At 31.8% G+C, this 27,043-nt stretch overlaps 2 protein-coding genes and 1 long non-coding RNA gene across 3 annotated transcripts in view; 1 reads left to right on the plus strand and 2 right to left on the minus strand.

The window, feature by feature from the left end:
- Nucleotides 1-5,917: 5,917 nt before the first annotated feature.
- LOC135143249 (ABC transporter G family member 20-like) overlaps nt 5,918-27,043 on the minus strand; it is a 32,173-nt gene continuing 11,047 nt past the window's right edge. Inside the window, exons 4-8 of the mRNA XM_064075129.1 lie at nt 26,595-26,951; nt 10,653-11,288; nt 10,417-10,594; nt 6,622-6,808; nt 5,918-6,571 (exon numbers count right to left, since the gene is read on the minus strand). Of these exons, the coding sequence (XP_063931199.1) occupies nt 6,004-6,571; nt 6,622-6,808; nt 10,417-10,594; nt 10,653-11,288; nt 26,595-26,951 (1,926 nt within the window). The 3' untranslated portion in view covers nt 5,918-6,003. The remainder of the gene's footprint in view (nt 6,572-6,621; nt 6,809-10,416; nt 10,595-10,652; nt 11,289-26,594; nt 26,952-27,043) is intronic.
- LOC135143253 (uncharacterized) lies at nt 15,788-16,886 on the plus strand. Its single transcript, XM_064075133.1, has 2 exons — nt 15,788-16,240; nt 16,298-16,886. Exons 1-2 carry the CDS (start codon nt 15,788-15,790, stop codon nt 16,565-16,567), a joined length of 723 nt encoding a protein of 240 aa, XP_063931203.1. The 3' UTR covers nt 16,568-16,886.
- Nucleotides 18,258-18,808, minus strand: LOC135143261 (uncharacterized). Its single transcript, XR_010282722.1, has 2 exons — nt 18,696-18,808; nt 18,258-18,645 (listed from the first exon to the last, which is right to left on the minus strand). It is a non-coding gene; the product is annotated as an uncharacterized LOC135143261 (long non-coding RNA).

A 27,043-nucleotide genomic window follows, 5' to 3' on the forward strand; every position in this document is an offset into this window, starting at 1 on the left:
ATTGCTAGCGTTCTCGGCTGATTTTTCTAATTTATGGCAAGGAACCCGGTTTTATAACAAGCCGCCAGGACGCAATGGGGTACTATCATAAAACCGAATTAGAACTGGGGAACTATAATATTTTTACTCTACTCAGGATCCAGAATTTAATACATATGATTATAGTGAACCAAGAGCTATAAGGTTATATGGCCATCATAAAATCATCCCATTGTGTCGAAGTTAAGTTGTTTACAATAGAAAAGGTTTTAGGATCGTAAATAACGTGTCCACTGCAGCTCGACCGGCTCTTGTGGTTTCGTTCAGGGACGGCTTTCACTAAATATGAAAATCCACCACTCCATTATTTCTTTACTACCTGCAGCCGCTGAGGGTTCCGAAATAACCACTCGTTTTGAGAGCCGGCCCTGTTAAATGTGAGCAAGAAATGTTTAGAAGATGATTTATTGCCAACCGGTAAGCTTAGTGCGAACCACACAAAGGGGGTATTTATTTGCGGTCAACTACTTTTATGATGGCCATATAACCTTATAACTCTTGGTTCACTATACTAAAAATTCATTGTACTTAATATTGTTAATATATATTTTTCTTTGTTAATTAATAAAACTAATAAACATATTTATAATAATAAAAAATATATAAAATACAGCTTTTGTTTAACACGTATAAGTGGCTAAGTGTATCTACTACTTATCCCAGAAAGGAGGTGTTTTAAAAAAGCCCTACGTCCAGTAACTTCTCCCTACATTGTTTACTCGAAAAATAATTTTACAAAAAGTGCCCGTGTATGTTTTCATTTGCCGAGAGATCATTTTCAAAATATATTTATAATAAAAATATGCAGGTCTTGGTGATAAAAAATGTACTCCTAATAAATTATTAAAGCACATAAAAATATAGAAACAAATTTTATTTATTTAAAAAAAAATCTCTTGCAAAGGGAGGCTCCTCTTTCTTCTATTTTGCTATTTTTGTTTTTTTTTACACATTTCCTCGTCTTTATAAATGTTTCTATATTTATTTCTTTGGGTGTCCACACAACAAAATAAACTTGTGAAATACCCGTAACAAGCATTTTGTCCCTGGACTTGAAAGTAGTAATCATGATTTTTTTTTAGTTTCAATTCTCTACCTGTCGCTTCTTCGGGAGACAAATTTTGCGATTTTGAAGGACATTTAATTTCGACTAATGCACTATTATTCTCTAGAACCCTGTCTGTACTAGCAAGTAAGGAAATTGTGTTGAAATAAACAACCCACACCGTTCAGTTTTTATATATTTTTTTATTTCAAAACACTTGACATCTTTTTCCTCACTTTGTTGTCCAGAGTATGTAAAGTACGACGAATGATAATTGCAAACGCTGTCAATTACTTTATGACGGGTCTTTAGTACTTTGGACCACAACCTGCAATAAAACCATTACGAACCCTTTCATGTGTCCTTAAATTTTAAGATTAAATTCCTTGAAAGCGGTCCGTTTAACAATCTACTTGCTCATGTATTTAAACAAATGCGGTCCTGGAAAGGTAAGGGTGGCGAGTAATCTTGATTGACAGTTTTATGCTGGGTACAGTTTCAGAAGTAGTCGGAAATTTTACAGCTGCAATTCTCATAATTGGAGTCATTTGCAAATATCTTTCGTCGTACAATATGACTATTACCTCTAAATGTACTGACAACAGAGACTCCACAGTTTTAGCTTAAGTTTGTAAATACGTCCAAAATTTGAAGGCGTAACCCTAATTTCTTTTTCTTTGGTCCAAATGGTAGAGAGTGCCTGTTGCCTAGTGTCTATTTAAATTCGGTCTAAATTCAAAGATAATTTTCTAAAAAAAGCTCTTTGGCTGTAACAAATGTTTCTATATCCATGTCAAAGACATTATCTAAAATATTTAAACCACAATCGCACTCGGGACCAGCATACGTACATTTTTTACGACATATATTTTTTTACGAATACTTTGTCTAAAGCGGCCCCTAGACGCAGATGCAACTTTGTCAGATTTGTATGTACACCTATACGTACCACCTTTGTTCTAAATATGATTGCTCAATAAAAATCATCCAAACTTCTTGAGGATAATTTGTTTAATGTAGGGACGTAACTTGTTGAGGACTAAATGTTAGAAGTTTGAGATACATATTGTATACCTAAATGCTACTATTGATCACTGCAAAGGAACGTGTATCAAGTCTTTGGACAATCATGTTTGCTGGTGTGGTTTTAAAGCAAGTTGTACCGATATTGTGCGTACCCAGATTTCTGTAACACTAGTTGGTTTGATTTGTGTCGACCTTAGACTATATTATTAATAATTTAGATCATTATAATTAATATAATAAAAGATACTGTGTGTTCCGGTTTACCGTCATGTCAAGAGAAAAAAACGCTGCTGTTATGATTCTTGTTTTATTGCAAGAAGAAAATCAGATAAAACGCATGTGGTGCAAGAAATGGCACAACAAAAGACAATAGTTCTGCAAAATAAAGCAAGTTCCACCATGTTTAATGTTTAATGACCATGTTTTTGTTTGCGTCTGGCTCTATTCTTTTTAATTTATTAATTAATATTTCATATACCTGATTTCTTAAATTGCGATTTGTATATTCTTTGCTTTTAATTTTGCAAAGACGTGACAAAGATCTATACTCTTCGATAAATTATTCAATAAATTATTTTGAATAATTCTGTAAATCACTCATTCTTTCGTATATAAAAGAGCTTCCATATTACAACTGCCGATGATCGTTCGCCGAGTCTTTCGATATTTCTGCAGTGAACAGTGGTTACCTGCGTCCTCACTTTGGTGAGGACTTCGGTCCTCATCCCAGAAAAAACGCATTGAAAATCAACAGCTGCAGATTCTTCAAACAATGTTTGTGTGATAAGTTTGCACATACATATCCCTAAACTAGACGTAATTTTTCGTATGCAGAAACACATTTGTCCATACATATATGATGATTTGTTGTAACATGTAGTCTGAAATCATGTTGAGCTATAACATAACGATCAAACATGTACAAAATTATTTTAAATTAATTGAACAAATCTGTTTGTACAAACAATTTATACAAACATTTTATACAAACATTTTATTATGTGTAGGAACGATTTATGTTTGTAAGCACATATTATCCATTCACGATCTTTATATAGTAAAGTAAGCTTTGATATTTTTTCTTTAAGTTGGATAAACTGATTTGATGATTTAGTTTTTTGTCTGTCAGTAGTCTGATTGGCGTTTGCTTTGAGCTGGATTGCCACTTTTCTGCTTCATTTATTAGATCAGAATTATTAGACACAACAATAAAAAGATGTTTTTTGCAGTTTCGAAAAGACAGGCCCGATCTTTCTTTCGAAGAAGTAACTATGAGGTCTCGAACATATTTTCTGTAATGTAAAAATACGCTGCAAAATATTTTTTAATTTTTTTTCTCATAGGTGGGAACATCAACTGTGGCGAAAATTTTATCAACAGGTGACCAAAATTTAAAAACATCACTATCTGACAAGCGAAAACCAACGGATTTATTTACAAATTATATGTTTCGGAAAGACCTGCAACGACAAATTTGGCAACTTAATGAAAAAAACCACTATTTCACTGTAGATACTCTATTGGGATATTCTAGGGAACAGTTGGAATTTAAAGGGGGGCGAACCACATTATACAAAATTCTTAAGTCAATGGGTTATAAACAAGGGAAGTAAATGGTCGCAAAATTCTATGTGAACAAAACCATGTCGTTGCAGCTAAAATTACTTTTTTGAGAACATACATATTTACAGTTTCAAAATTCTTGTGAAAATTTGACTTTCGTGTATTTGGATGAAACATGGATCTATCAAAATGGTTCGTCCATTCATCGCTAGGTGCACGATACTGATCTAAAAACGCAATCCCACCAAAATTAAAAGTGAAGGATCAAGGTTTACTATTCTTCACGGGGGTTGTCCAACGGGGTTTTTGGGTGGTTGTAACAATTTTTTAAATTCAAAAAATAACGATAGTGACTATCATAAAACGATGGACGGGACAATTTTTCAAAATTGGGTGGTTAATCAGCTCATTCCTGCTTTAGCAACGTTGGCCAAAAATGTGTGGTGGTTTTAGACAATTATCAGTCGGTTCAGTCGGATAAACCACCCACTTTTTCTAGTAAAAAATGTGAAATGCTATGCTCTTTAAACATAGTGTTGAATTTGACAAAAAAATTTCGAAGAAACAGTTGTGGAATTTAATTAAACCCTTCAGAAACAATAGAAAAAAAAAAAGATATTTGATAGACGAGACATTAAGAGAAAGTGGCCATGAAGGTCTTAGATTACCTCCGTACCATTGTCAATATAATCCAATTGAAATGGCGTGGGGATTTTGTAAGAACTATTACAACAAGCATATAAATTCTCAATCTTCATTAAAAAATAGGGTGGAGAATTTATGGCTTGAGGCGCTTTCTAAATGTGTACTCCAAGCATGTAGCAAAATTTTTGTAAACATTGTGAAAAACTTATTTTGGCAGATTGGGAAAAAATATGGGAAATATTTCGTACGAATCTATACCTCCTTTCATTATTTCCCTAGGTGAATTTGATTCAGAATCTGAATTTGAAAATGACTGTGATGATACAGATTTTCATAGCGAAATAATAGAAACGGAGTGAATTGTAGCTTGTCGGGGGGTGATATTTTTACGCATCTTTCGTTCTAAATTTACCAAGGTAGTATCTGAAAAACTACCTGACGTACAACAAAATAAGTATAATTTTAGTTAGATCATCCACATTGTTACTTTGAACCAAATTTTAAGCATTTTCATTTTTTTTGTAACTCTTCGTGGACCTGGAGAAGGCGTATGTAACGTTCTTATTAATAAGCGTTTGAAAGTACATAGTAAAAGCAAGTAAAGAGCACTTACGTAAGCATTAGTCATAGCTATATAGATAAATCATTCAATTTAAGGCGGAAAAATGTTTCAGAAGAGATAAACCCATCAAAGCACTAGAGCAAGGTTGTCGTCTTTTACCAATCCTTTTAGTAATCTTAGAAAAGTGAAAAAAGAAGTTGGAAGATATGGAAATAGGCTGTTCACAAAGGTCGAAATTTCCATTTCTAAGAAGAGTGGGCGAGCAGAACGAACTGATGATTGAGAATTAAAGATGAGATGCTAAATGTGGCATGCGACAATCGTCGTATGTAGAACTCCTATTCATATAAAAACAATGTTTAAGTAAAATTTTAGTGTTTGTTCCTTACATATGAAATAAACACTTCCAAAAAGCCGAATAACTGTTTTAAATAGCGTAAAGTTTTATGCTTTCTGACAAATGGATACCGTTAACTTGGTCACTGCTACTGAAAACTGAAAGTATCGGCAACAATGTTTATATTTCTGGCATATTTTTTAAACTTTAATTTAATAAAACATAACCTAATGAAAAAAGTTCGGGGAATTTTTATTTTTCTGCATCGAATACCAACAAACTCACTAGATTTTCATGGCCAACCCTACTATATAAAGATCGTGAACGGATAATATTTCATTTAATAAAGACGCAAAGCATATTTCCAGAATAAGTACAAATGTATGTGCATAATATGCAGTAGGAAGAATTAAGATACCCTGAACTGGCGGCAAGCTGAAATATGTACCTAACCAATAAATTAGACTTTGTGATATTCTACTACATATGTAGCAATTTTTTTTCGCTAGCGATGATCTGCAATTAGCATTTATACGAGTGTAAACTGATCCCGTTATTTTATTGAACAACATTCTCTGCATTTTTTTCATGTCTGGACAAATTTTCATTAATATTCATTTTCGCGACACGAATAATAAACACTTACACATGTACTCTCCTTGTACAGACTCCAAGCAAGGGAAATAATAAGCAATTTCCATTCCATTTCATAATTTTAATTAAATAAAAACAATTAAATTAAGTATAGAAACCTATAAACTACACCTTAGACTAACATCACAAAACTCACCCTTTCTTAAACTTGAGCAAAAGTATACTAATCGTTAAAAATATAACAATCCACACCAGTGTGGAAACGAACCCTTCATACACCGCCGGAGAATCAATCGTCCACCCCCTCGCCATCATACACCTCATACTCTCCGTCGACTTCGTCAAAGGCAAGATAAACGTAATAATTTTAAGAACTTTATGCATTCCTTCAATGGGCCAAACAATCCCACACAACATAACAAGGGGCAAGAAACTACCCATAGCCATATACGTCGCCGACCTTTCATTCTCACAACTGCACGCCACCACAAACCCAAAGCACATCCCACAAAGCCCGGTCAAAATAATCAGAATCGAAACCCAAAACAAGCTCCCGTTCTGGGTGATCCCGAAAATCGAAAAAGTGCAAACCAAGACCATGGCGGCTTGTCCCAACATGACCGCGAACTGGGTCAAAACGTGCGAGAATAGCAGCTCGATGCCACTGATTCCGTTTACGAGGGAGCGTTCCAGGATGCCTTCGTTTCGCTCTAGGAGCATGGCTCCGGAGGTTAAAGCCACGGCAAGGAAGAATATTATCCTGGAAGAAGAGGGTTGGTGATTTTGAGGTGGTGCGGAGGTTGGACTTACGTGAGAATGACACCTGGTGCTGCGAAGTCGGTAAAGTCGGGGCTGTCGTAACCGTAGATCGGCTTTTCCCATCGTAGGGGTATGGAGCCGATTTTGCTGTCGATGTCGCAGGAGGTCAAGTAGTCGGTGAAGAAACTTTGGAAGGCGAAGTACAAGTCTCGTTGGATGAAAGAGCCGATGTTTTCGTCTGGAAGAAGCATTTTTTTTACTTTATGTATAAGAAATACAATTTGTCGAAGGCTATTTCGACAGAATTTCCCTCATCTATAAAGTGCAGCCCAATAAATCCAGAAAAATTATTTAAAAAATGCGATTTTTGTTTTCTGATATTTCTAAGGTATAAACTAAAAAGCAGTGGCGTAAATAATACTCCCGCAGCTTTTTTGACGCGAAAAAAAAAAATGAAAAATTGCAAAATTGAAAAATTCACGTCAAAAAGCTGCGTGACATGAAGTTTTCAATTTTTCAATTATTCATCGTTTTTTGTTTCTTCAATTCTTCGATTTTCGAGTTTTCAAGTTTAAATTTTTCAGATTTTCAATAGTTAAAATTCTGAATTTTTCAATTTTTAGATTTGGGTTTCTCCAGCTTTTGGACGTTTCCATTTTTCGAGTTTGCCATTTTTTGACTTGCAATTTTTCCATTTGCAATTTTTCGTTTCGGTTTTTTATTTTTTTATTTTTTCAGTTATTCGATTTAAAATTTTTATGGTTCGTCACTTCTTGGATTCTTCAATTTTTCGATTTACGAAGTTTGTTTTTCTTGAAATTTTAGATTTTTTAATTTTTCATTTCTTTAATTTTTCGATTTGCAATTTTTCGAGTTTTCAAGTTTAAACTTTTCAGATTTTCAATTTTTCAAATTTTGAATACATATTTAAATTTTCCAACTTTTGAATTTTTTAGTTATTGGATTTCATAATTTCACGATATGGGTTTCTCGAGTATCAATTTTTAATTTTTCAGTTTTTCGACTTGCAATTTTTCATTTCAATTAATTTTTTTATTTTTTCAATTATGTACTAAAATTTAATTATTTTTGTTTTAATTTTTAGATTTTTTAATTTTTCGTTTCGGTTTTTTGTTTTCTTTAAAATTTTTTGGACCTTATAATTTTTTTTAAATTCAATTTATGCAATTTTTCAATTTTTAATTTTTTTTGTTCTTCAATGTGCATCTCTGGGAGTTTTTAGTTTTAATTTTTTCAGTTTTTCGATTTTCCAACTTTTGGACGTTTCCATTTTTAGATTTTGCCATTGTTTAATTTTCCAATTTTAAATTTTTAAATTTTTCATTTCTTTAGTTTTTCGATTTGCAATTTTTCGAGTGTTCAAGTTTAAACTTTTCAGATTTTCAAATTTTAAATTTTGAATTTTTAAATTTTGCAACTTTTGAATTTTTCAGTTTTTAGATTTTGTAATTTTTCGATCTGGATTTCTGGAGTATAACTTTTTGATTTTTCAATTTTTCGATTTGCAATTTTTCATATCGATTTATTTTTTTATTTTTTCAATTACTAGATTTTATTTTTTGTCTTCAATTCTTAGATTTTTTAATTTTTCGATTTGCAATTATTGGTTTCGGTTTTTTGTTTTCTTTATCTTCAAAATTTTTTGATTTTTCAATATTCCGATTTTACATTTTTTTTTTTTTGGTTAAATTTGTTTCAATTTTTCGCTTTGCATTTTTTAATTGTTACTTTTTTTTGTTTTTACGATTTTACGAAATGCATCTCTTCGAGTTTTTGTTTTTAAATTTTTAATTTTCCGATTTTCTAACTTTTGGACGTTTCTATTTTTAGATTTTGCCATCTTTCGATTAGCAATTTCACGAGTTTTCAATTTTTAAATTTCCATTTTTTAATTTTCCATTTTTCATTTTTTTTTATTTTTCGATTTGCAATTTTCCATTTCGGTTTTTTATTTTTTTATTTCTTCCATTATTCGATTTTAAATCTTTTTGTTTTTTCACTTTTTCGGTTCTTCAATTTTTCAATTTTTCTTTTTTTTGTTTCTTCGATTTTATGAAATGCATCTCTTCGAGTTTTCATTTTAAAATTTTTCACTTTTCCGATTTTCCAACTTTTGGACGTTTCCATTTTTAGATTTTTCATTTCTTCAATTTTTCGATTTGCAATTTTTGGTTTCGGTTTTTTATTTTTATAATTTTTTGAAGTATTCGATTTTATAATTTTTGTTTTTTGACTTTTTCGTTTATTCAATTTTTGGATTTGCCAATTTTCTATTATTCATTTTTTTTAAGTTTCTAGATTTTTCAATTCGCAATTTTTCAATTTTTCTTTTTTTTTTATTTCTTCGACTGTACGATATGCATTTTTTCGAGTTTTCATTTTAAAATTTTTCAGTTTTCTAATTTTCTAGACTATTGGACGTTTCTATTGTTTGATTTTTCAATTTTTCGAAAAAAAAAAAGTGTACAAATTGCAAAATTGTAATATGTATTGAAAATTTAAAAAATCAAAAATAAAAAGGGAAAGATTATAAAATGGAAATTAAAAAAACTCGAAAAATTGAAAATTAAAGAAAAATCGAATACATACTTAGATTCGATCTGCTTTTTCATGAGTTTTCAATTTTTAGATTATTTTCAATTTTTAGGTTTTTCAATGTTTCGTTTCATTTGTTTATTTTCTTGATCTTGAATTATTTGATTTTTCATATTTTCGATTCTTCAACTTTTCAATTTGTGCTTTTTCAATTATTTTTTTTCGTTTCTTCAATTTTTAATCCGCAATTTTTATAGTTTTCATTTTAAATATGCATGTATTAATATTTATAAGTTTTAAATTTTTTTACTTTTTTAATTTGACGGTTACAGCTTTTCGACTTTACAATTTTGAAGATTCCATAATTTTTCGATTATACAATTTTTCAATTCGATTCGTTTTTTCTTCTTTCGAATTTTTCAATTCATTAATTTTTTTCGATATTTAAGTTTTTTAGATTTTGTTTTTTTAAGTTTTCTATTTTTCAACTTTTGGAATAAAAAAAAAATGTAAAAATTGCAAAATTGTAAAATAGAAAAATTGAAAAATCCAAAAGCGAATAATTATAAAATGGAAACTTTAGAAAAATCGAAATAATGAAAATTAAAGAAATCGGAAGACTGAATAATCGCTAAATTGAAAATTGAAAAATTGGAAAATCAAGAAATAAAAAATTGAATAAACGAAAAATTATAAAATCGAAAGAAACATTAAAAAAAATAACGGAAATGAAAAAACGAAAAATTGTGATATATAATCGAGAAAATGGAAATTAAAAAATTGGGAAAATGAAAAATAAAAAAATAAGAACTTGAAAAATTAAGGAAATGAAAATTAAAAAATCGAAAAATTAAACATTTAGGAACTGAAAAAAACACAAAAAATAAAAAATTGCAATATTATTACTCGGAAAATTGAAAAATTTGGAAGTTGGAATATTGAAAAATTTTAAAAATTTATAGATGCAAAAACGGAAAAATTACGAAACGGAAACATTGAAAAATGGAACAATTGAAAAATGAAAGATTGCGAAAAAATGGAAAATTGTAATACATATATGTATATAAAAAAATTGTAAAATCGAAGAAAAAGGAAAAACGTAAATTGTAATATCAAAAAAATTGACGAAAATAAATGAATCCAGCTTTTTCGAAAAGTTATAAGATTTGATTTTGCGATTTTTTTTGTGACAATCGGTCTTATAGTTTCGGTAAAAATCCGGACAGACGGTGACAGACAGACCGACGAACGGAAACGGGAGATTTAGCTTGTACAGCAAAATACACTTACTAGATTTGTCCTGAAAGACTTTTACAGACGCCGAATCCAAATCCCAATCCATCACATTTCTTCCACCTTCAATCCTCCTTCTAATCGCGTCCGAGAAGTTACTAGAAAATACCAAAGTAGCCCAAGCGTGTCCCCGACTCACAGGTACCTTTCCTTCTTCATCATCCGAATAGTAACTCTACCACACCAAATCATCATACTTCAAAACACGAACCACAGAAACCACCTCAACTCACCAGTTGCAAAGTCCTCTTCTCCAAATACGTCAAATAGTTACAACTCAGCCTCGTACTATTACATCCCGGAGTCCACTTGCACACCTCACTCTCCTCCAACTCGTGATTGACCACCGCAAGTGGTAACCCCGAGGGATCGTGCCCTATGGACAAACAAAACAGCACCGTTTGGGCCACCGGCAACCCTATGATAAACGCCATCACTGGAGCGTTCCGCCACATCCACAGGAAGTTCTTCCAGATGAGAGCCCTCATGTGAGTCAAGCTGACGATTTTGAAAAAGTCTGTCACAGTCATTGGTGGTTTTTCGTCTGGAGGAAGTTCCGGATGACTGATTTCGGTTGGTTCTGGCGCTATGGAGACTCTTCCTCTGCTTGACATTGATACGTTGTCTCCGAATTCTCCTGTGATTTCGCTGACTTCGTCGTCTAGAACTGCGGCGTCGTTGATGGACCCTGAAGGGACTTGGATGGTTTCAGTGACTGCTTGCGCGATGCTGGCACGTCGCGTTTTGCCCATGTTCTGGATGACGCTGAGTTTGAGGAAGACACCCTCCAGGCTGTCGCAACCGAACTGGGTGATTAAGCGGTCGGGGGATTCTTCGGCAAGGAAGTAGCCGCCGCGCATTAGTCCGATCTGGAAAATTGGAAATCAAGAAGATAAGGAAGAGAAAATAAGTTGTCTTAAAAATAAACGATTAAAAGTTCTACTTGGTGGTTTCTAGGGCGCCAGCAGGTTGTCAGATAAACCTTACTGAATTTACATCTCAAACAGACTTCATCGACTGTTCGTTCACAGTAATATCAGTCCCAAGAAATTTCTATTCATGATAAAAAATTGGTCAAAGCATATTTCGACAGAATTTCTCTCGCCTCTGAATAAATTTTGCTTCTTTGAAAAATTATACAATTTATTTGCGTTTTTTGGTTTCTGATAACCTCTATCTACAAATCTTTCCGGCAGTTTTTTGACTTGAAATTTGCAATTCCTCAATTTTTAATTTTTTTTTTATTTCTTTGGTTGCAATTTTTTGGGTTTCCAAATTTAAATCTTTCAATTTTTCAATTTTCCAACTTTTGAATTTTTCAATTTTTAGATTTTAAATATTTCTGTTTGAGTTTTTCGATTTTTCAATTTTTAAATTTTCAGTTTTTCGATTTGCAATTTCTCGTTTTCTTTATTTTTTCAAATATTCCAATTTTCGATATCTCGGTTTTATAATTTTGTGTTTTTCAAATTTCTCTTTACTCAATTTTCGATTTGTGATTTTTCAATTTTTCATTATTCTTTCTTCAATTTTTAGATTTTGGAATAGTTCGATTTAAAATTATTATTATTATTATTATTATTATTATTATTATTATTGCACGCTCGAGCAGAGAGCTCACACTCTGTTATGCCCGCGTGAGCAACAATAGTTCTTAACTTTATTAAATTCAACAAATACAAATATTACAATACAAATAGTTTACATATTCATAAAATGATCAAAATTTTTCTTGAAACTAAGTACACTTGGGCTGCACACTACTTGTAATGGCAGAGAGTTCCATGTGTCGAAAATACGGTTCGAGAAGAAGAACTGGCGGGTTCTAGTGCGAAACGCTTCTTTCTGGAGCTTGAACTGATGACCTCTAGTACGCACATCAGAATTCAAAGTAAACATGCTGTTCGTCGGAGGAACATTTAATATGAGTGCAATAAATGTTGCAATGGCGTCTCCTCTTGTTCTTCTTTGACCCAATGCAGGGCATTTCATGATTACGAGTCTCTGTTCATACGATGGTCGCAAAATGCCATAAGGTAATCGAGTCATGCGCCTCTGAACGCCTTCTAACAGATCACTATCCCTAACTAAAATTGGATACCACACTAAATTCCTCCAGGATTGGCCTTACGTATGTTTTGTGTAGTTTTGCAACTGTGTCATGGTTAGGATTTTTAAACGTACGTCTTAATAGATATACCATTTTGTTGGCTTTACTTACTATTTTAGCGATATGTTGTGACCACGTTAAATCGGTGGTAATTGTTACTCCTAAGTCGTTCTGTGCATCTACTTTAGTCAGTGGAACACCATATATGAAGTAGTCAGCTCTGGGATTATGGGGGCCAATGTGCAAGACAACACATTTGCTAATGTTCAAAGGAATGAGCCATTTTTTACTCCACTCCGTCACAGCTAATATATCCGTCGCAATTACATTTAGTTTACAGGACGAGTTATAGATTTTAAAATCATCAGCATAAAACGCACATGGTGACCGAATATGCTTTCTTAAGTCGGCTGTGTATACAAGAAACAGGAGGGGTCCCAATACAGAACCCTGCGGAACACCACTTATTACCTGCTTGTGACCACTCACTACCTCACCAACTTTTACTCTAAACAATCGCTCAGAGAGAAAGGATTTAATCCAAACCAACAGATTACCTGAGACACCAAGCCATTTTAGTTTTAATATAAGTCGTTGAATTGGGACTCTATCAAATACCTTTGCAAAGTCAAAATAGATAACGTCAGTTGGTATTCCTCGATCAAAATTTTTAGTCCAATCGTTTACACAACTCAGCAGATTAGTAGTAGTAGATCTTCCCGACACAAAACCATGTTGTTTAGTTGGTATGACGTTTTGCTGATTAAGAAACGCACGAAGACTATCACAAATAATCGATTCCATCATTTTTACGACGAGAGAAGTGAGACTTATAGGTCGATAGTTAGTCGCACAGTATTTGTCTCCTTTTTTATAAATAGGTTTCACATTAGCTAGCTTCCAATCAGAAGGAAGAGAACCCGATTTAAAAGATTGAGTCATCAGAATGCTGAGAGGTTTACATAGAGATTGAGCACAGTTTCGTAGCATAGTAGCTGATAGTCCATCTGGTCCTGGAGAGGTGTTTTCTTTTAACGAGTTGATTTTTTTTGATATGTTGTCCTCCGAGAATTCTACATCCATGAGAATAGAAGAATGAACAATGGAATCAGAGGTCAACGAAGAATGAATAGGTGGTTCCACCAAGTAGTTTGCTGAGAAACTATCCGCGAAAACTTCGGCAGTAACATAATTATCAGTAATTAGGTCACCGTTATGATTTTTGAGTTGTGGAGTTTCTGCCAATCCGTTAATACTTGACCTTATATATTTGTACAGAAGTTTGGGATCCTTTGAGTTAGCAACGTTATTTTCAAATGAAATTCTAATTTCTGGAGTTTTCATTTTTAATTTTTCAATTCTTCAAATTTGGAATGAAAATGACTTCGGTTTTTTATTTTCGTTATTTTTACAATTTTTCGATTTTTCAACTTTCGGATTTTATAACTTTTTGTTATTTCAATTTCAATTTTTTCAGTTTATTTCTTCTTTAATTTTTCGATTTGCAATTTTTCGATTTAAATTTTTTTTTTGTTTCTTCAATTACGTATAATATCGTAATATGTATGTATCTTTTTGAGTTTTTGTTTTAAATTTTCAGATTTCAATTTTTCGATTTGCAATTTTAGAGTTTTGAATTTTTAAATTTTTCAAATTTTCATAGCTTGCAAGTTTTTGTTTCGGTTTTTTATTTTTGAATTTTTGGTGTTTTTCAGTGTTCTGATTTTCTAATTTTTCTTTTTTTTTTAATGAGAAATTTTTGAATTTTTGCATTTTTCAATTTCTGGATTTGCAATTTTTCTATTTTCAAATTTTAGATTTTTTAACATTTAGATTTTTGAATTTTTCGACATTTTATTTCTTCAAAATTTTAAATTTTAGATTTTTCATTTCTTCGATTTTTCAACTCTTCAAATTTTTAAATTTTACATTTTTTAATTTTTCGTTTTTTTTGCATTTTTAATTTCTCAATTTTTAGATACTGGAGGTTTGGAATTTTTCAATTTTCAATTCCTCAATTTTTAATGTTTCGATTTCTCGATTTTTCGACATTTTTAATTTTTCCAATTTTTAAAGTTCAGATTTTTACATTTTTTAATGTTTAGATTAATTTCGATTTTAAAGTTTTTGATTTTTCGATTTTTCAATTTTTCAAGTCTCCGATTTCTCAATTAAACATTTCAATTTTGAGAATTTTTCAATTTCTGGATTTTTTAATTTTTCGAAATTTTAATTTTTTCAATTTTTTCAATTTTAGATTTTTTATTTTTCGATGTTTCAATTTTTCTATTTTCGGTTTTTAAATTTTTTCAATTTTAGATTTTTCAATTTTTCGATGTTTCAATTTTTCTATTTTCGGTTTTTCAATTTTTCGACTTTTTGGCTTTTCGATGTTTCGATTTTCCAATTTTTCGATTTCATAATATTTCAAGAATGCAGATTTGGGATTTTTCAGTTTCTTGATTTTTCAATTTTTCGTTTCTTCAGTTTTTAATTTGCAATTTTTCTAGTTTTCATTTGAAATATGTATCTAATAATACCATAATTACATATATGTAAGTTTAAAAATTTTGCACTCTTCCAATTTTTGTAACTTTAAAATTTTTCATCTTTTAAATACAGGGTGTCCCAGAATTCGCGCCATTCCCGTGAATGACATGTTCCCTGTCCCGAACTGTGCCGTAATTCGCAAAAAGAATTGTCCAGGCTTTAACCGTGTGAGAACTGGAAGGCGATTAAGTTGACCAATAGAGAGGCTGTTTTTATATCCGAACGTTTCTATGTTCAAAGTTACCTATGCCAAGAACAAAAAATCGGGTAATACTAAAGTTGAATGATTTTTTTCCGAATCCCCCTCCGTCAACAAAAGGAAACAGAAGTGTGGTTATAAATTTAATCATTTTGACAATTGTTTGTCATAAACTGTCACGAAGTTCATCACTGACCTGAAGAGACGCTTCTGCGCCAAAGATGACTGATTAATGTACACAAAGACATCAACGTTTACTTTAAGGCAAGTAGCATGGGACAGAAGTTATTTCTGCTGCCATTCTAGTTAAATTGTGTTTAACTGGGCTGTACATGTCATATGAGAAGCTGTTTCATTTCATCGTAGGCAAATAATACATTTATTACTATTCTACATAGAGTAGCTACCGAAGAGCAGGTATTAGAAGTCATTTTCTTAGAGCCCCGTGAATAATCGTCGGCACCCAGACCAACAAGTGTTTCACCGATTGTTACATCGAGCAAGAGAAGATGGATCTTTTCAACCTAGTCGGAAAGGCTGGGGCTCCACGGAATGTACGTGTGGGTGCTGAAGAGCAAGTGTTAGAAAACATGGAAGCGGATCCTAGGAGAAGTGTCCTCTATGTAGCGCAAATGAGTGGATGCTCAAGATCGACCACTCATCGTACCCTTCAAGAGAGAATACTGCATCCTTACCATTACACGAGAGTGCAGCATCTGCGACCAACCGACTACCCGCGACGAGTACATTTTGCTCAATGGTTTTTGCGACAAAATGAACTAAATCCTGATTTTTCACGGCGCATTCTTTTCACCGACGAATGTTCATTTTCCCGAGAAGGAATGTTTAATGCACACAATTGGCACTTCTGGGCACACGAAAATCCACATCTCACTAGGGTGAGAGCGTATCAGGAGCGATTTACTATTAATCTATGGGCTGGAATCATTGGTACTACTGTGGTAAAAATTTTAATGCATCTGATAAAATTATCACTAAACTCCGTTCCTGTTTTTTAGGTGGGGCCGTTTGTGTTACCTGATCACCTTAATGGGGAGGCATATGCTAATTTTCTACGACTAGAGCTTCCGGCGTTGTTGGAAGACGTTCCTTTGAATGTACGGCGGAATATGTGGTTTCAGCACAACGGCGCTCTTCCACATAATTCGATACTTGCACGGCGAACATTGAAAAGAGTCTATCCTCATAGGTGGATTGGGCGTGGCAGTACTAACATTTGGCCTCCTAGATCTCCAGACCTTTCTCCTTTGGACTTTTTTTTTAATTAAATTAAAAATTACGTATATAGAGAACCCCTAGATACGTTAGAAGAACTGGAACAACATAATGCGACGAGCTAGAACTTGCATTGAAGTTAATGGTGATCATTTTGAGCACATTGTTTAATAACGTTACAGTACAACGATTCCGGCCCATAGATTAATAGTATTGCTCTTGATATGCTCTCACGTTAGCTAAATGTGGATTTTCGTTTGCCCAGAAGTGCCAATTGAATAAGACATCAGTGACTTAGTGGTATTGGTACTGATTTGTTTATAGTTTGTATTGTTCTTAAAAAAAAATGCAACTAAACGATTTTTGTTATAATTTTTATTCGTATCTTTTCACTCTCTAGGAAAGTACTCGCAACTTTAAAGAAACTGTTTTAAATCAGCATGTGCAACATCAATATTATTCTTGAATAAGTCTCCGTTTTCAGTATCTCCCCCACATGATTGACACACAGCAGATACCTCTGATCTCAATACACCAGAGAAGTGGAGTCTCGTCTCTTTTTCGTTGCTTAGATTAGGTATCAACAACAAAGCTGTTCAGTAAAAATTGATACCTACTGTTTATTGAAAATTATAAGCACCGATTAATCAAAAGCGATATTTATGTTTTAGTACTCTTAATAACGTTCTTTGAATGGACATGTGGTACTCTTTTTTAGAAATAACGATAAACTTAATATCAGGGACACGATGCATAGTGAATTCTGTAAATGTACTAATTTTCATTTAAAAGAACAACACATTATTCACGAGGCTCTAAGAAAATGACTTCTAATACCTGCTCTTCGGTATCTACACTATGTAGAATAGTAATAAATGTATTATTTGCCTACGATGAAATGAAACAGCTTCTCTTATGGCATGTCCAGCCCAGTTAAACACAATTTAACTAGAATGGCAGCAAAAATAACTTCTGTCCCATGCTACTTGCCTTAAACTAAACCTTGACGTCTTTGTGTACATTAACCAGTCATCTTTGGCGCAGAAGCGTCTCTTCAGGTCAGTGATCAACTTCGTGACAGTTTATGACAAGCAATTGTCAAAATGATTAAATTTATAACCACACTTCTGTTTCCTTTTGTTGACGGAGGGGGATTCGAAAAAAATTCATTCAACTTTAGTATTACCCGATTTTTTGTTCTTGGCATAGGTAACTTTAAACATAGAAACGTTCGAATATAAAAGCAGCCTCTCTATTGGTCAACTTAATCGTCTTCCAGTTCTCACACGGTTAAAGCCTGGACAATTGTTTTTGCGAATTACGGCTCAGTTCGGGACAGGGAACATGTCATTCAGGGGAATGGCGCGAATTCTGGGACACCCTGTATTGGATTTTAAAACTTTTTCATTTATTCAATTTTTCAATTTCTCGATTTTTAATTTTTCAGTTTTTCGATTTTTAATTTTTCAATTTTTCAATATTAAATTTTTCAGTTTTACAGCTTTTCGACTTTACAATAATTTTTACGATTCTATAATTTTTCGATTCGATTAATTTTTTTCGATTTTTATTAGGGATGTACCGACTAGTGGCCGACCGGTCGGATAAGCCGACTATTCGGCCGTTTTTCATCGTCGGCTGCAGTCGGCGACTAGTCGGCTAAACAGCCGATCAGTCGGCTTTTTTTATTAAAATTAAAATAGTATATAAAACAATTAAAATTTAAAAAACAAAAACAAAAAAAAACCTCAATTAAATATTTAATTGCGATGTGTGACAGGTACAAGGACAACCCAATTATTTAACATCTACACACAGTTTCTGGCGTTAAATAACTTGGTTCAACACAACAGCATTCTCAATTGCAACAACAGAATATTAGATTTAGTTCTGACGACAGAAAGTTTAACAGTAACTGTAGACAAACAGGAGTTGACATTAGTTACAGAGGATAATCATCATCCTGCTCTAAATATACAACTGGAATTAGTGAACCTGGATAGTGTACCATTTGTACATGGGACTGATGACTTGAGATTTAACTTTCACAAGGTAATCTGGAAGGGCTCTACCTATCACTTGCTGGGACTGACTGGTTGCCAGTTTTAGATGCTGCTGATCCTACTCTGGCCTGTGAGAAATTCAATGAAATCATTTTTACCAACATCTCCCAATATGTACCAATTTCAAAGTCCTTTGGTCAGCGGGAAAATTACCCTGTTTGGTATACTAGATCTGTTATCAACAAAATCAAAACAAAGAATAGACATTGGGATATTTATAGAAAAACCAAGTCAGTACATCATCTTGATAAAGTGAAGAAGTTAGGCTGTGAAATCAGAAAAGACATTAGGTACACATATTATGAGTTTATAAGAAAATCTGAAACTTCTCTACAAAGCCATCCGAAAAAATTTTGGTCGTTTGTTAATGAAAAAAAGAAAGCCACGAATGTTCCTGGTCTCATGACCTTTGAGAATCATACCTTGACATCTCAACAAGATATAGTCAACACATTTGCTAGTCACTTTAAAAGTATGTACAACTGCGATAACGAGAACCATGTCTGCGATGTAATATGCCGTGATAATTGTGAAAATATCTGTGATAACTGTTTTAAATATTGTTGTCCATCTTTTGATGTTAGAGTAGACTGTGTAAAAAATGTTATTTTAAATAGGTTCTCTATAAGTGACAACGACATTCTTAAGGCTGTAAAGGGTATAAAAGCGAATAATGTCTGTGGTGCTGATAACATACCGGCATTTTTGATTGTGGATTGCATAAGTTGTTTTCTATCTCCACTTTGTCATATATTTAATCGGATATTAATATCTTCACAGTATCCAACAGTATGGAAAACGTCAAATGTTGTGCCAATTTTTAAGTCGGGTGACAAGTCGAACATTAAGAACTATAGGCCCATATCTCTCATCCCAAATTTTGCTAAATTGTTTGAGTGCATATTAACAGATGCTATCTATGCCCATGTGAAATCTGATATTATAACTGAACAACATGGTTTTGTCAAGGGCCGCTCCACGACAACTAACTTATGCGAATTCACGCAGTTTGTCTCAAATGCTTTAGATAAAAGATCACAAGTTGATGCTATATATACCGACTTATCTAAAGCATTTGACAAAGTTAATCACTGTATTTTATTAAAAAAGTTGGAAAGTTTTGGTTTATGCGATAATTTAATATCTGTTCTTAAATCTTGGTTAACTGATAGGCAACAACGAGTTTTGTGTAAAGGATTTAGATCGTCGATATATAAAGTTAACAGTGGAGTTGGTCAAGGATCAAATTTAGGTCCTCTTCTTTTTATTATATTTTACAACGACGTCGTAAAAGACTTGGGATGTAGGGCATTTGTATACGCCGATGACTTACAACTGGCAAAAGTTGTCAATAGGGCTGAGGACTGTTATGAGCTACAAACCAGTTTAGAAAAGTTACTGCATTGGTGTAATAGTAATAAGTTTGAAATTAACAAAAGTAAATGTAAAAAGATTACCTTCTTTCGTACACGTGAACCTATTTCCTATTATTACAATTTAGATGGTTATGTACTTGAGAATTGTCAACAGATATCTGATTTAGGTGTTGTTATGGACTGTAGTTTGTCATTTGCCCCACACATCCTGCATGTCACCAAGACTGCTATGCAACAGCTAGGATTTATTCGTCGTAACACCATGGATTTTGTTAACATACAATGTATCAAAATACTTTTTTATGCTTTAGTAAGGTCAAGAATGGAATATTGTTGCATTGTATGGAAGCCGTATTACCAAAAATATATTGACTTGTTAGAGAATGTCTTGCGCAAATTTGCAAAGTATTTATTTTTAAAAATGTATAATAGGTATCCAAGCAGACATTGTGATCAATCTAGCTTATTGTCTATTGTCAATGAACAATCTTTAATAAGAAGAAGAAATGCAGCTAGTTTAATTTTTCTACAAAAACTCACTTTAGGTCAGATATGTTGTCAGGAGCTTCTCCATGAAATCAAATTCAACATCCCAAGACAAATTAGCCGATGTCCAAAGTTATTTTATTTTGCTATACCCAATACTTTTCATCATTATAACTGTCCATTGATATATGCTTTTCGCTTATATAATTCTGTTTGTGATGGTCGTCTAGATATATTTTTTCATAATTTTAGTAAAGCTAATGTAAGGAAACAATTGTTGGAATTGAATCATGTGTAAGTGTACCAATGTTGTGAGCATTATGTGTTTATTGTAAATTTAATATTGTTTATGTGTTTATTGTAAATTTAATATTGTTCCTGTGGTTGTATCCACTATGGACTATATATTAGTCTGCTGGATAAATAAATATATTATTATATTATTATTTAATTTTTAACCCCGCGTTAAAGTATCATGTGACCGACTCTACGCCAATCAGACGTCGCTAATGGCCTTGTTAAATGCGCGATCAATTTAAACTCAGTTAAAATATTGTATAAACTGGCACTAAATTGTGTTATTCTTTATTTTTGTACTGAGTTACTAAAAAAAATTAAATGTTAAAATTATCCAAACAAATTTAACACATTTTTTGGAAAACAAAGGAACTTTAGTTATTCCTTTTATTAAAATAGAACAAACCTTTAAGGTAGCCAGAGAAATAGAAACAAAAAACACACTGTTTGTGGCATTTATAAACCGGTTTTAGCAAAGCCGAACAGTCGGCCGACTAGTCGGTTTTTACTGGCCGAACAATCGGCTAGTCGGTTAGTCGGCCAGACCTACAGTCGGTACATCTGTAATTTTTATGTTTCTCGATTTTTGTTTTTTCAATTTTTCGTTTTTTCAGGCTTCTATTTTTCAGTTTTTTACGATTTTATAATTTTTTCGTTTTTCAATTATTTGATTCTTCAATTTTTCGATTTTTAATTTTTCAATATCTCGTTATGAATTTTTCAATTTTTAAACTTTTCAATTAAATAATAAATAAATAAATAATAATTTAATAACTAAATAATTTACATGTCTTCAATATTTCAATTTGCAAGTTTTTGTTTCGATTTTAATTTTTTTATTTTTCAATTTTTCGGTTTTTCAGTGTTCTGATTGTCTAATTTTTTATTTCAATGTGAAAATTTTCAAGTTTTGGATTTCATCAATTTCTGGATTGCAATTTTTCGGTTTACAAATTTTCGATTTTTTAACATTTAGATTTTTCAAATTTTCTCAAATTTTTAGATTTTAGATTTTCCGAATTCTCTATTTTTCGTTTCAATTTTTTAATGTTTCAATTCTTCGAATTTTTAAATTTTACATTTTTTCAATTTCTCGTGTTTTTTTTTAATTTTTAATTTCTCGATTTTTCGATTACTCCATTTTTAAGTATTCGAGATTTGGAATTTTTCAGTTTTCAATTCCTCAATTTTTAATGTTTTTATTAATTTCTCCTTTTTCGACATTTTAAATTTTAGATTTTTAGATTTTTCAGTTTTTCAGTACTCAATTAAGTAGTCAATTTTTCAATTCATCGAATTTTTTAAGTTTAGATTTTTCAATTTTTTGATGTTACGATTTCTGCGTCTTTCGATTTTAAATTTTACAGTTTTTCCATTTTGATTTTTCGATTTTTCAATTTTTTTATATTTAAATTTTTCTATTTCTGGATATAACAAGATATTGATGTTTCAATTTTTCGATTTTTCAGTTTTTCAAGTCTTACATTTTCCAATTATATATTCGATATTTTAATTTTTCTATGTTCGGCGTTTCGACTTTTCGATGTTTCCATTTTCCAATTTTTCGATTTCCCAATTTTTCAACAGCGCAGATTTGCGATTTTTCAGTTTCTCAATTTTTCAATTTTTCGTTTCTTTAATTTTTGATGTGCAATTTTTCTAATTTTTATTTTAAATATGTATCTAATAGTAGGTAATTATAAGTTTAAAAAAATTTCACTTTTTCAATTTTACGACTTTAACTTTTTCTATGTTCGGTTTTTCAACTATTTGGCGTTTCGACTTTTCGATGTTTCCATTTTCCAATTTTTCGATTTCCCAATTTTTCAACAGCGCAGATTTGCGATTTTTCAGTTTCTCAATTTTTCAATTTTTCGTTTGTTTAATTTTTGATGTGCAATTTTTCTAATTTTTATTTTAAATATGTAGCTAATAATATGTAATTATAAGTTTAAAAATTTTCACTTTTTCAATTTTACGACTTTAAAATTTTTCCATTTTTCAATTATTGGATTTCAAAATTTTTCCATTTATTCGATTTTTAGTTTTTTAATTTCTCGTTTAAATAACGAAAAAAATTGTAAAGTCGACAAACTGAAAAATGAAATATTTTTCAGTTTGTCGACTTTACAATTTTTCTTATTTCCAATTTTTCAGTTCATTAATTTTTTTCGATTTTTAAGTTTCCTAATTTAAAATTTTTCAATGTTTGGATTTTTCGTTTGTTCAGTTCTTCGTATTGAAATTTCTCGTTTTTCCAATTTTCGATTTTACAGTTTTTCTATTTTTCAGTTATTGGATTTTAAAATTTTTTCAATTTTTCGAATTTTAATTTTCAATTTTCGATCTTTCAGTGTTACTGTTTTCCGACTCTCCAATTTTTCGATTCGACTCGTTTTTACTTATCGATTTTTCGATTCATTAATTTTTTTAATTTTTAAGTTTTTTATTTTTTAATTTTTCAGTTTTCCGACGTCTTGTAGTGAAATTTTTCGATTTGCCACTTTTTCGATTTTGCAAATTTTCATTTTTTTAGTTTTTCGAATTTTCAATTTTTTCAAGTTTTTTTAATTTTTCGAAATTTTAATTTTTTCAATTTTAGATTTTTCAATTTTTCGATGTTTCAATTTTTCTATTTTCGGTTTTTCAATTTTTCGACTTTTTGGCTTTTCGATGTTTCGATTTTCCAATTTTTCGATTTCATAATATTTCAAGAATTTCAGGTTTTTTTTCATTTTTCGATTTTTTAGTTTTTCGATTTTCAACTTTTCGAAACAATAAAACGGAAAAATTGTAAAATTATGATTGAAAAATGAAAAATGAAAAAACGAAAAAGTATAAAATGAAAGCTTTGAAAAATGTAAAAATTTGTAGTAAAAAACTTAAAAAAAGGAAGAAATGAAAAATTCAAAAATCGAAAGGCTAGAAATTGAGAAATTTAAAAATTGAAAAACTGCGAAAACGAAAAAACAAAATGTTGTAGGTATAATCGAAATACTGGATATTAAAGAAATCCAAAAATCGAGGAATTGAAAGACCAAAGAAAAATTATTAACACGAAAGAAACATTGAAATATAAATGAAATGAAAAATATTGGAAAAATGAAAATTGAAAAATCGTTATCAACAGTTTTTCAAGGACATCTACAGTACCAGAATAAAGTAGGACACATTTATTTCCCTAGTGTAACTTTCAAATCTGTATTGACGTTTAATTGTCATTGTTAATGAATTCAATGTCCAGTTTACATACCTAACTAATTTTTTTGGAAAAATCCTTTCAAGAGATGTCCTATTTTATTTTAGCCGTCACTGTATATCAATTTGGACTTATAATAACAGTATTGTGCTCCCAAATTTTTGGAAAAATATAGTGCCTCATTCAAGAATTTTTTTCAGTCACCTTGTATAAGTAATTCTAAAAACTGTGCATTGATTAACCACAAGTATACAGTCATCAAAATTTTGCAATGACGTCATCAATTTTTTGGGAGGGCATGAATGAATTAGGACAACGTTAAAACGTTTACAAGGTTTCAGTGCAATTTCAAAGTTAAATTGCAAAATGTTGTTATACATTTTTGATTTTTTTTCCAAAAATCCGAATGAGTAGGGCGAAAACTCAACTCGGACACATATACCACAAATACAGGAAAATAAAAACAAATTCACTATTGTAAATTTTGGAGATGACGTCATCAAATTGTTGGTGGGGAAGATTAGCCAATATTTGGTTGGCATTTTACACACATGATAGTCCGGACAGACGATAGACAAACAGACAGACAATTGGAAAAGCAAAACTTTTTAACAAACAAATCACTTACTGTTATAAAACTGGCACGAAATCGTAGCGTTTAACGACCTCTAATATTACATCGTACGATAATAATTCGTATTAGTCGAACGGATAATCATTTTGCAAATTTATGGCCAACGGCAAATTGTAACCGCTACAACTTCCACAATAAGTTTTGTTCGGAAAGATTCCAATCGGTGTTTTGGTGCAGGTGATTTATTGATTTTCGTGAAGTGACAGCAGATAAATCCAAGAAACGATCTTTAAGTTCGACCACAAATCTTCGTGACAAGATTACGTAGTGATGACAGCACGGTAGCACCATTAACTTAGCACGTTTTTAAAATTTGCACAAATAAACACACATTGGGGAAGCACCATTGAATTTTACTGAATATAAATCTGCTATTTGTAATTATAATTAATATTAATTAATACGTCGATATAAACGCTTCTTTTACTCTGTATTCAAATTTTATTCAATAGAGAAATTGAGTTCTCAGATAATTTACAGTTACTGAAGTGATGAATGAATGCAAATGAGATATTTTCAGTGTGGCTACATTATGAAAGATAGTTGTAAAAAAATAGAAACGAAGCTACAAAAATCTGAGCGTATATGCCAGGATCCGGCTTCGAGTATACAAAACCTTCCAAAAATTCCATTATGGAAAATACAAGAATGAGGAATTTCTACATGATCACGTAAAAAATTAATTACCGATGTTGACACTAGTATTTCCCAAATTTTTGTATAGTGAACAATGACAACGCCTTTTCCTCCCGCAAGCTCTGATTTTGGTAATAGTTGCGGAATTTCCCAAGTTGTTTGTCGATACGAAAACTTTTACAGATCAAGGCAAACCTGTACGTGGCCGTCATTGACTTCGGAAGAGCGGAAGGTTTTGGCCACTTATTGTCGTTTGGAGTTGTTAATGACGCAAAAGCATGTTTCTGCATTGCTTGGTAATTTTAGTGAGTAGAAAATTAACGAATGGGTTTTAAATTATAGCTGTGGTTTACGTTTGTTCTGAAGTCCATACCGCTTCGACTTCGAATCTTACATAAATTATCATAAAGTTTTGTTGTTTGTTTTTATTCGTGTTATAATTTAATTTTTACATATTAAAAGTTCATATCAAATCGAATTATTGCTTGAATTTTAATAATTTTAAATAGCGTTTTTTTGGTTGGAATGTACAATAGACAGTAAACAACAAGGCTGTTGCGTAATTGTCTACATTTTTACAAGCATTAATTACTTTACTGACTATAATTGGCACATTTCGATAATTTCTGTCATTCAGCTTTTTTTATTCATTTGAATTTCAATGACTTTTTTCTTGATAATTTGTTGTTGTTTTACCTGTTATGTTCGTCTTAGCACAGATTTTCCAGCAGTTTAGATATCTTAATCGTATTATCGAAGTGGACTAGGTATCACAAAAGTAGTTATTATTAATTAAGTCAAGTTTCAGAAGGAAGTCGAAATGTTACGCATTCTTTATTCCTTTTTTTGTTTAAATTTATGTTAATAACAAAGGATTTCAGCGATTTGCTAGATATGCAGAGATAGATAATTTACCATTTACGACTAAGCTGAAAACAACAAGTAATGGTAATTAGTCATAAACAAATTTATTTTTAAACTTGTCAGCCGTGGTGTTTTTAATAATAACTTTCGATGCGCAATGATTCCTTACGTATCACAACCAGTTTATTTTCAAACATATTATTAACGTTATCCCTCCATTTCTTTACGAATAACGCAAGTTCATCCAATGCGTGTGTGGGCAATTACACAATAGGCTTCCACTAGAATATGGTCAAGGAGCCCTCGTATTTACGCTCAAACCACCAATAATAATTTAAGCTAGATGACAGAGTAATTGCATAAATTACATTTTGATAAAAGTGCTAATGGCACAATTAATGGTACCGCCAACCTTGACGATCCGCAACATTTTTCATTTCTTTTCTAATCTTCTCGTAACACATGCTTACTTAACAAAGCAATTACTTGTCAACTTCCTTATTTTTTAACAAACCATAAACTTACCAAATGGGCTTGCCGCGCTTCATCGATGTAGTGAGTGGTAATAATGACCGTCGTCCTTCCAGTCTTCGTGATTTCCACCAGGTGGTTCCAAATGTTCTGTCTTAGCAAAGGGTCAACACCCACCGTTGGTTCATCAAGGATAAGCAATTCTGGTTCATGAACAAGAGTGGCGGCTAAGGAAACCCGCCGCTGTTGGCCACCACTCAGGGTTTTCACTAATCGGTCGGCGTCTGGCAACATCAGAAAATTGACTAGAAATCCCAGTTTTTCTTCGACTTGGGCGGTTGTTTTTCCGGCGATCCAGCCGAAGTATTTGAGGGTTTCGCGGATGCTGAATTCGCCATACAGCGCGATTTCCTGGGGTCAAAATTAGAATTAGTATAAGAAGTATAGAAAAGACGTCATCAGTTTTTGTAGCATATCTACCGTTGAACTGGTTTTAATTTTAA

Source organism: Zophobas morio, unplaced genomic scaffold (assembly GCF_036711695.1).
Source record: "Zophobas morio isolate AGI-343-1 ecotype UQ-CSIRO unplaced genomic scaffold, CSIRO_AGI_Zmor_V1 ptg000004l, whole genome shotgun sequence".
In the NCBI taxonomy this organism is placed as follows: domain Eukaryota; kingdom Metazoa; phylum Arthropoda; class Insecta; order Coleoptera; family Tenebrionidae; genus Zophobas; species Zophobas morio.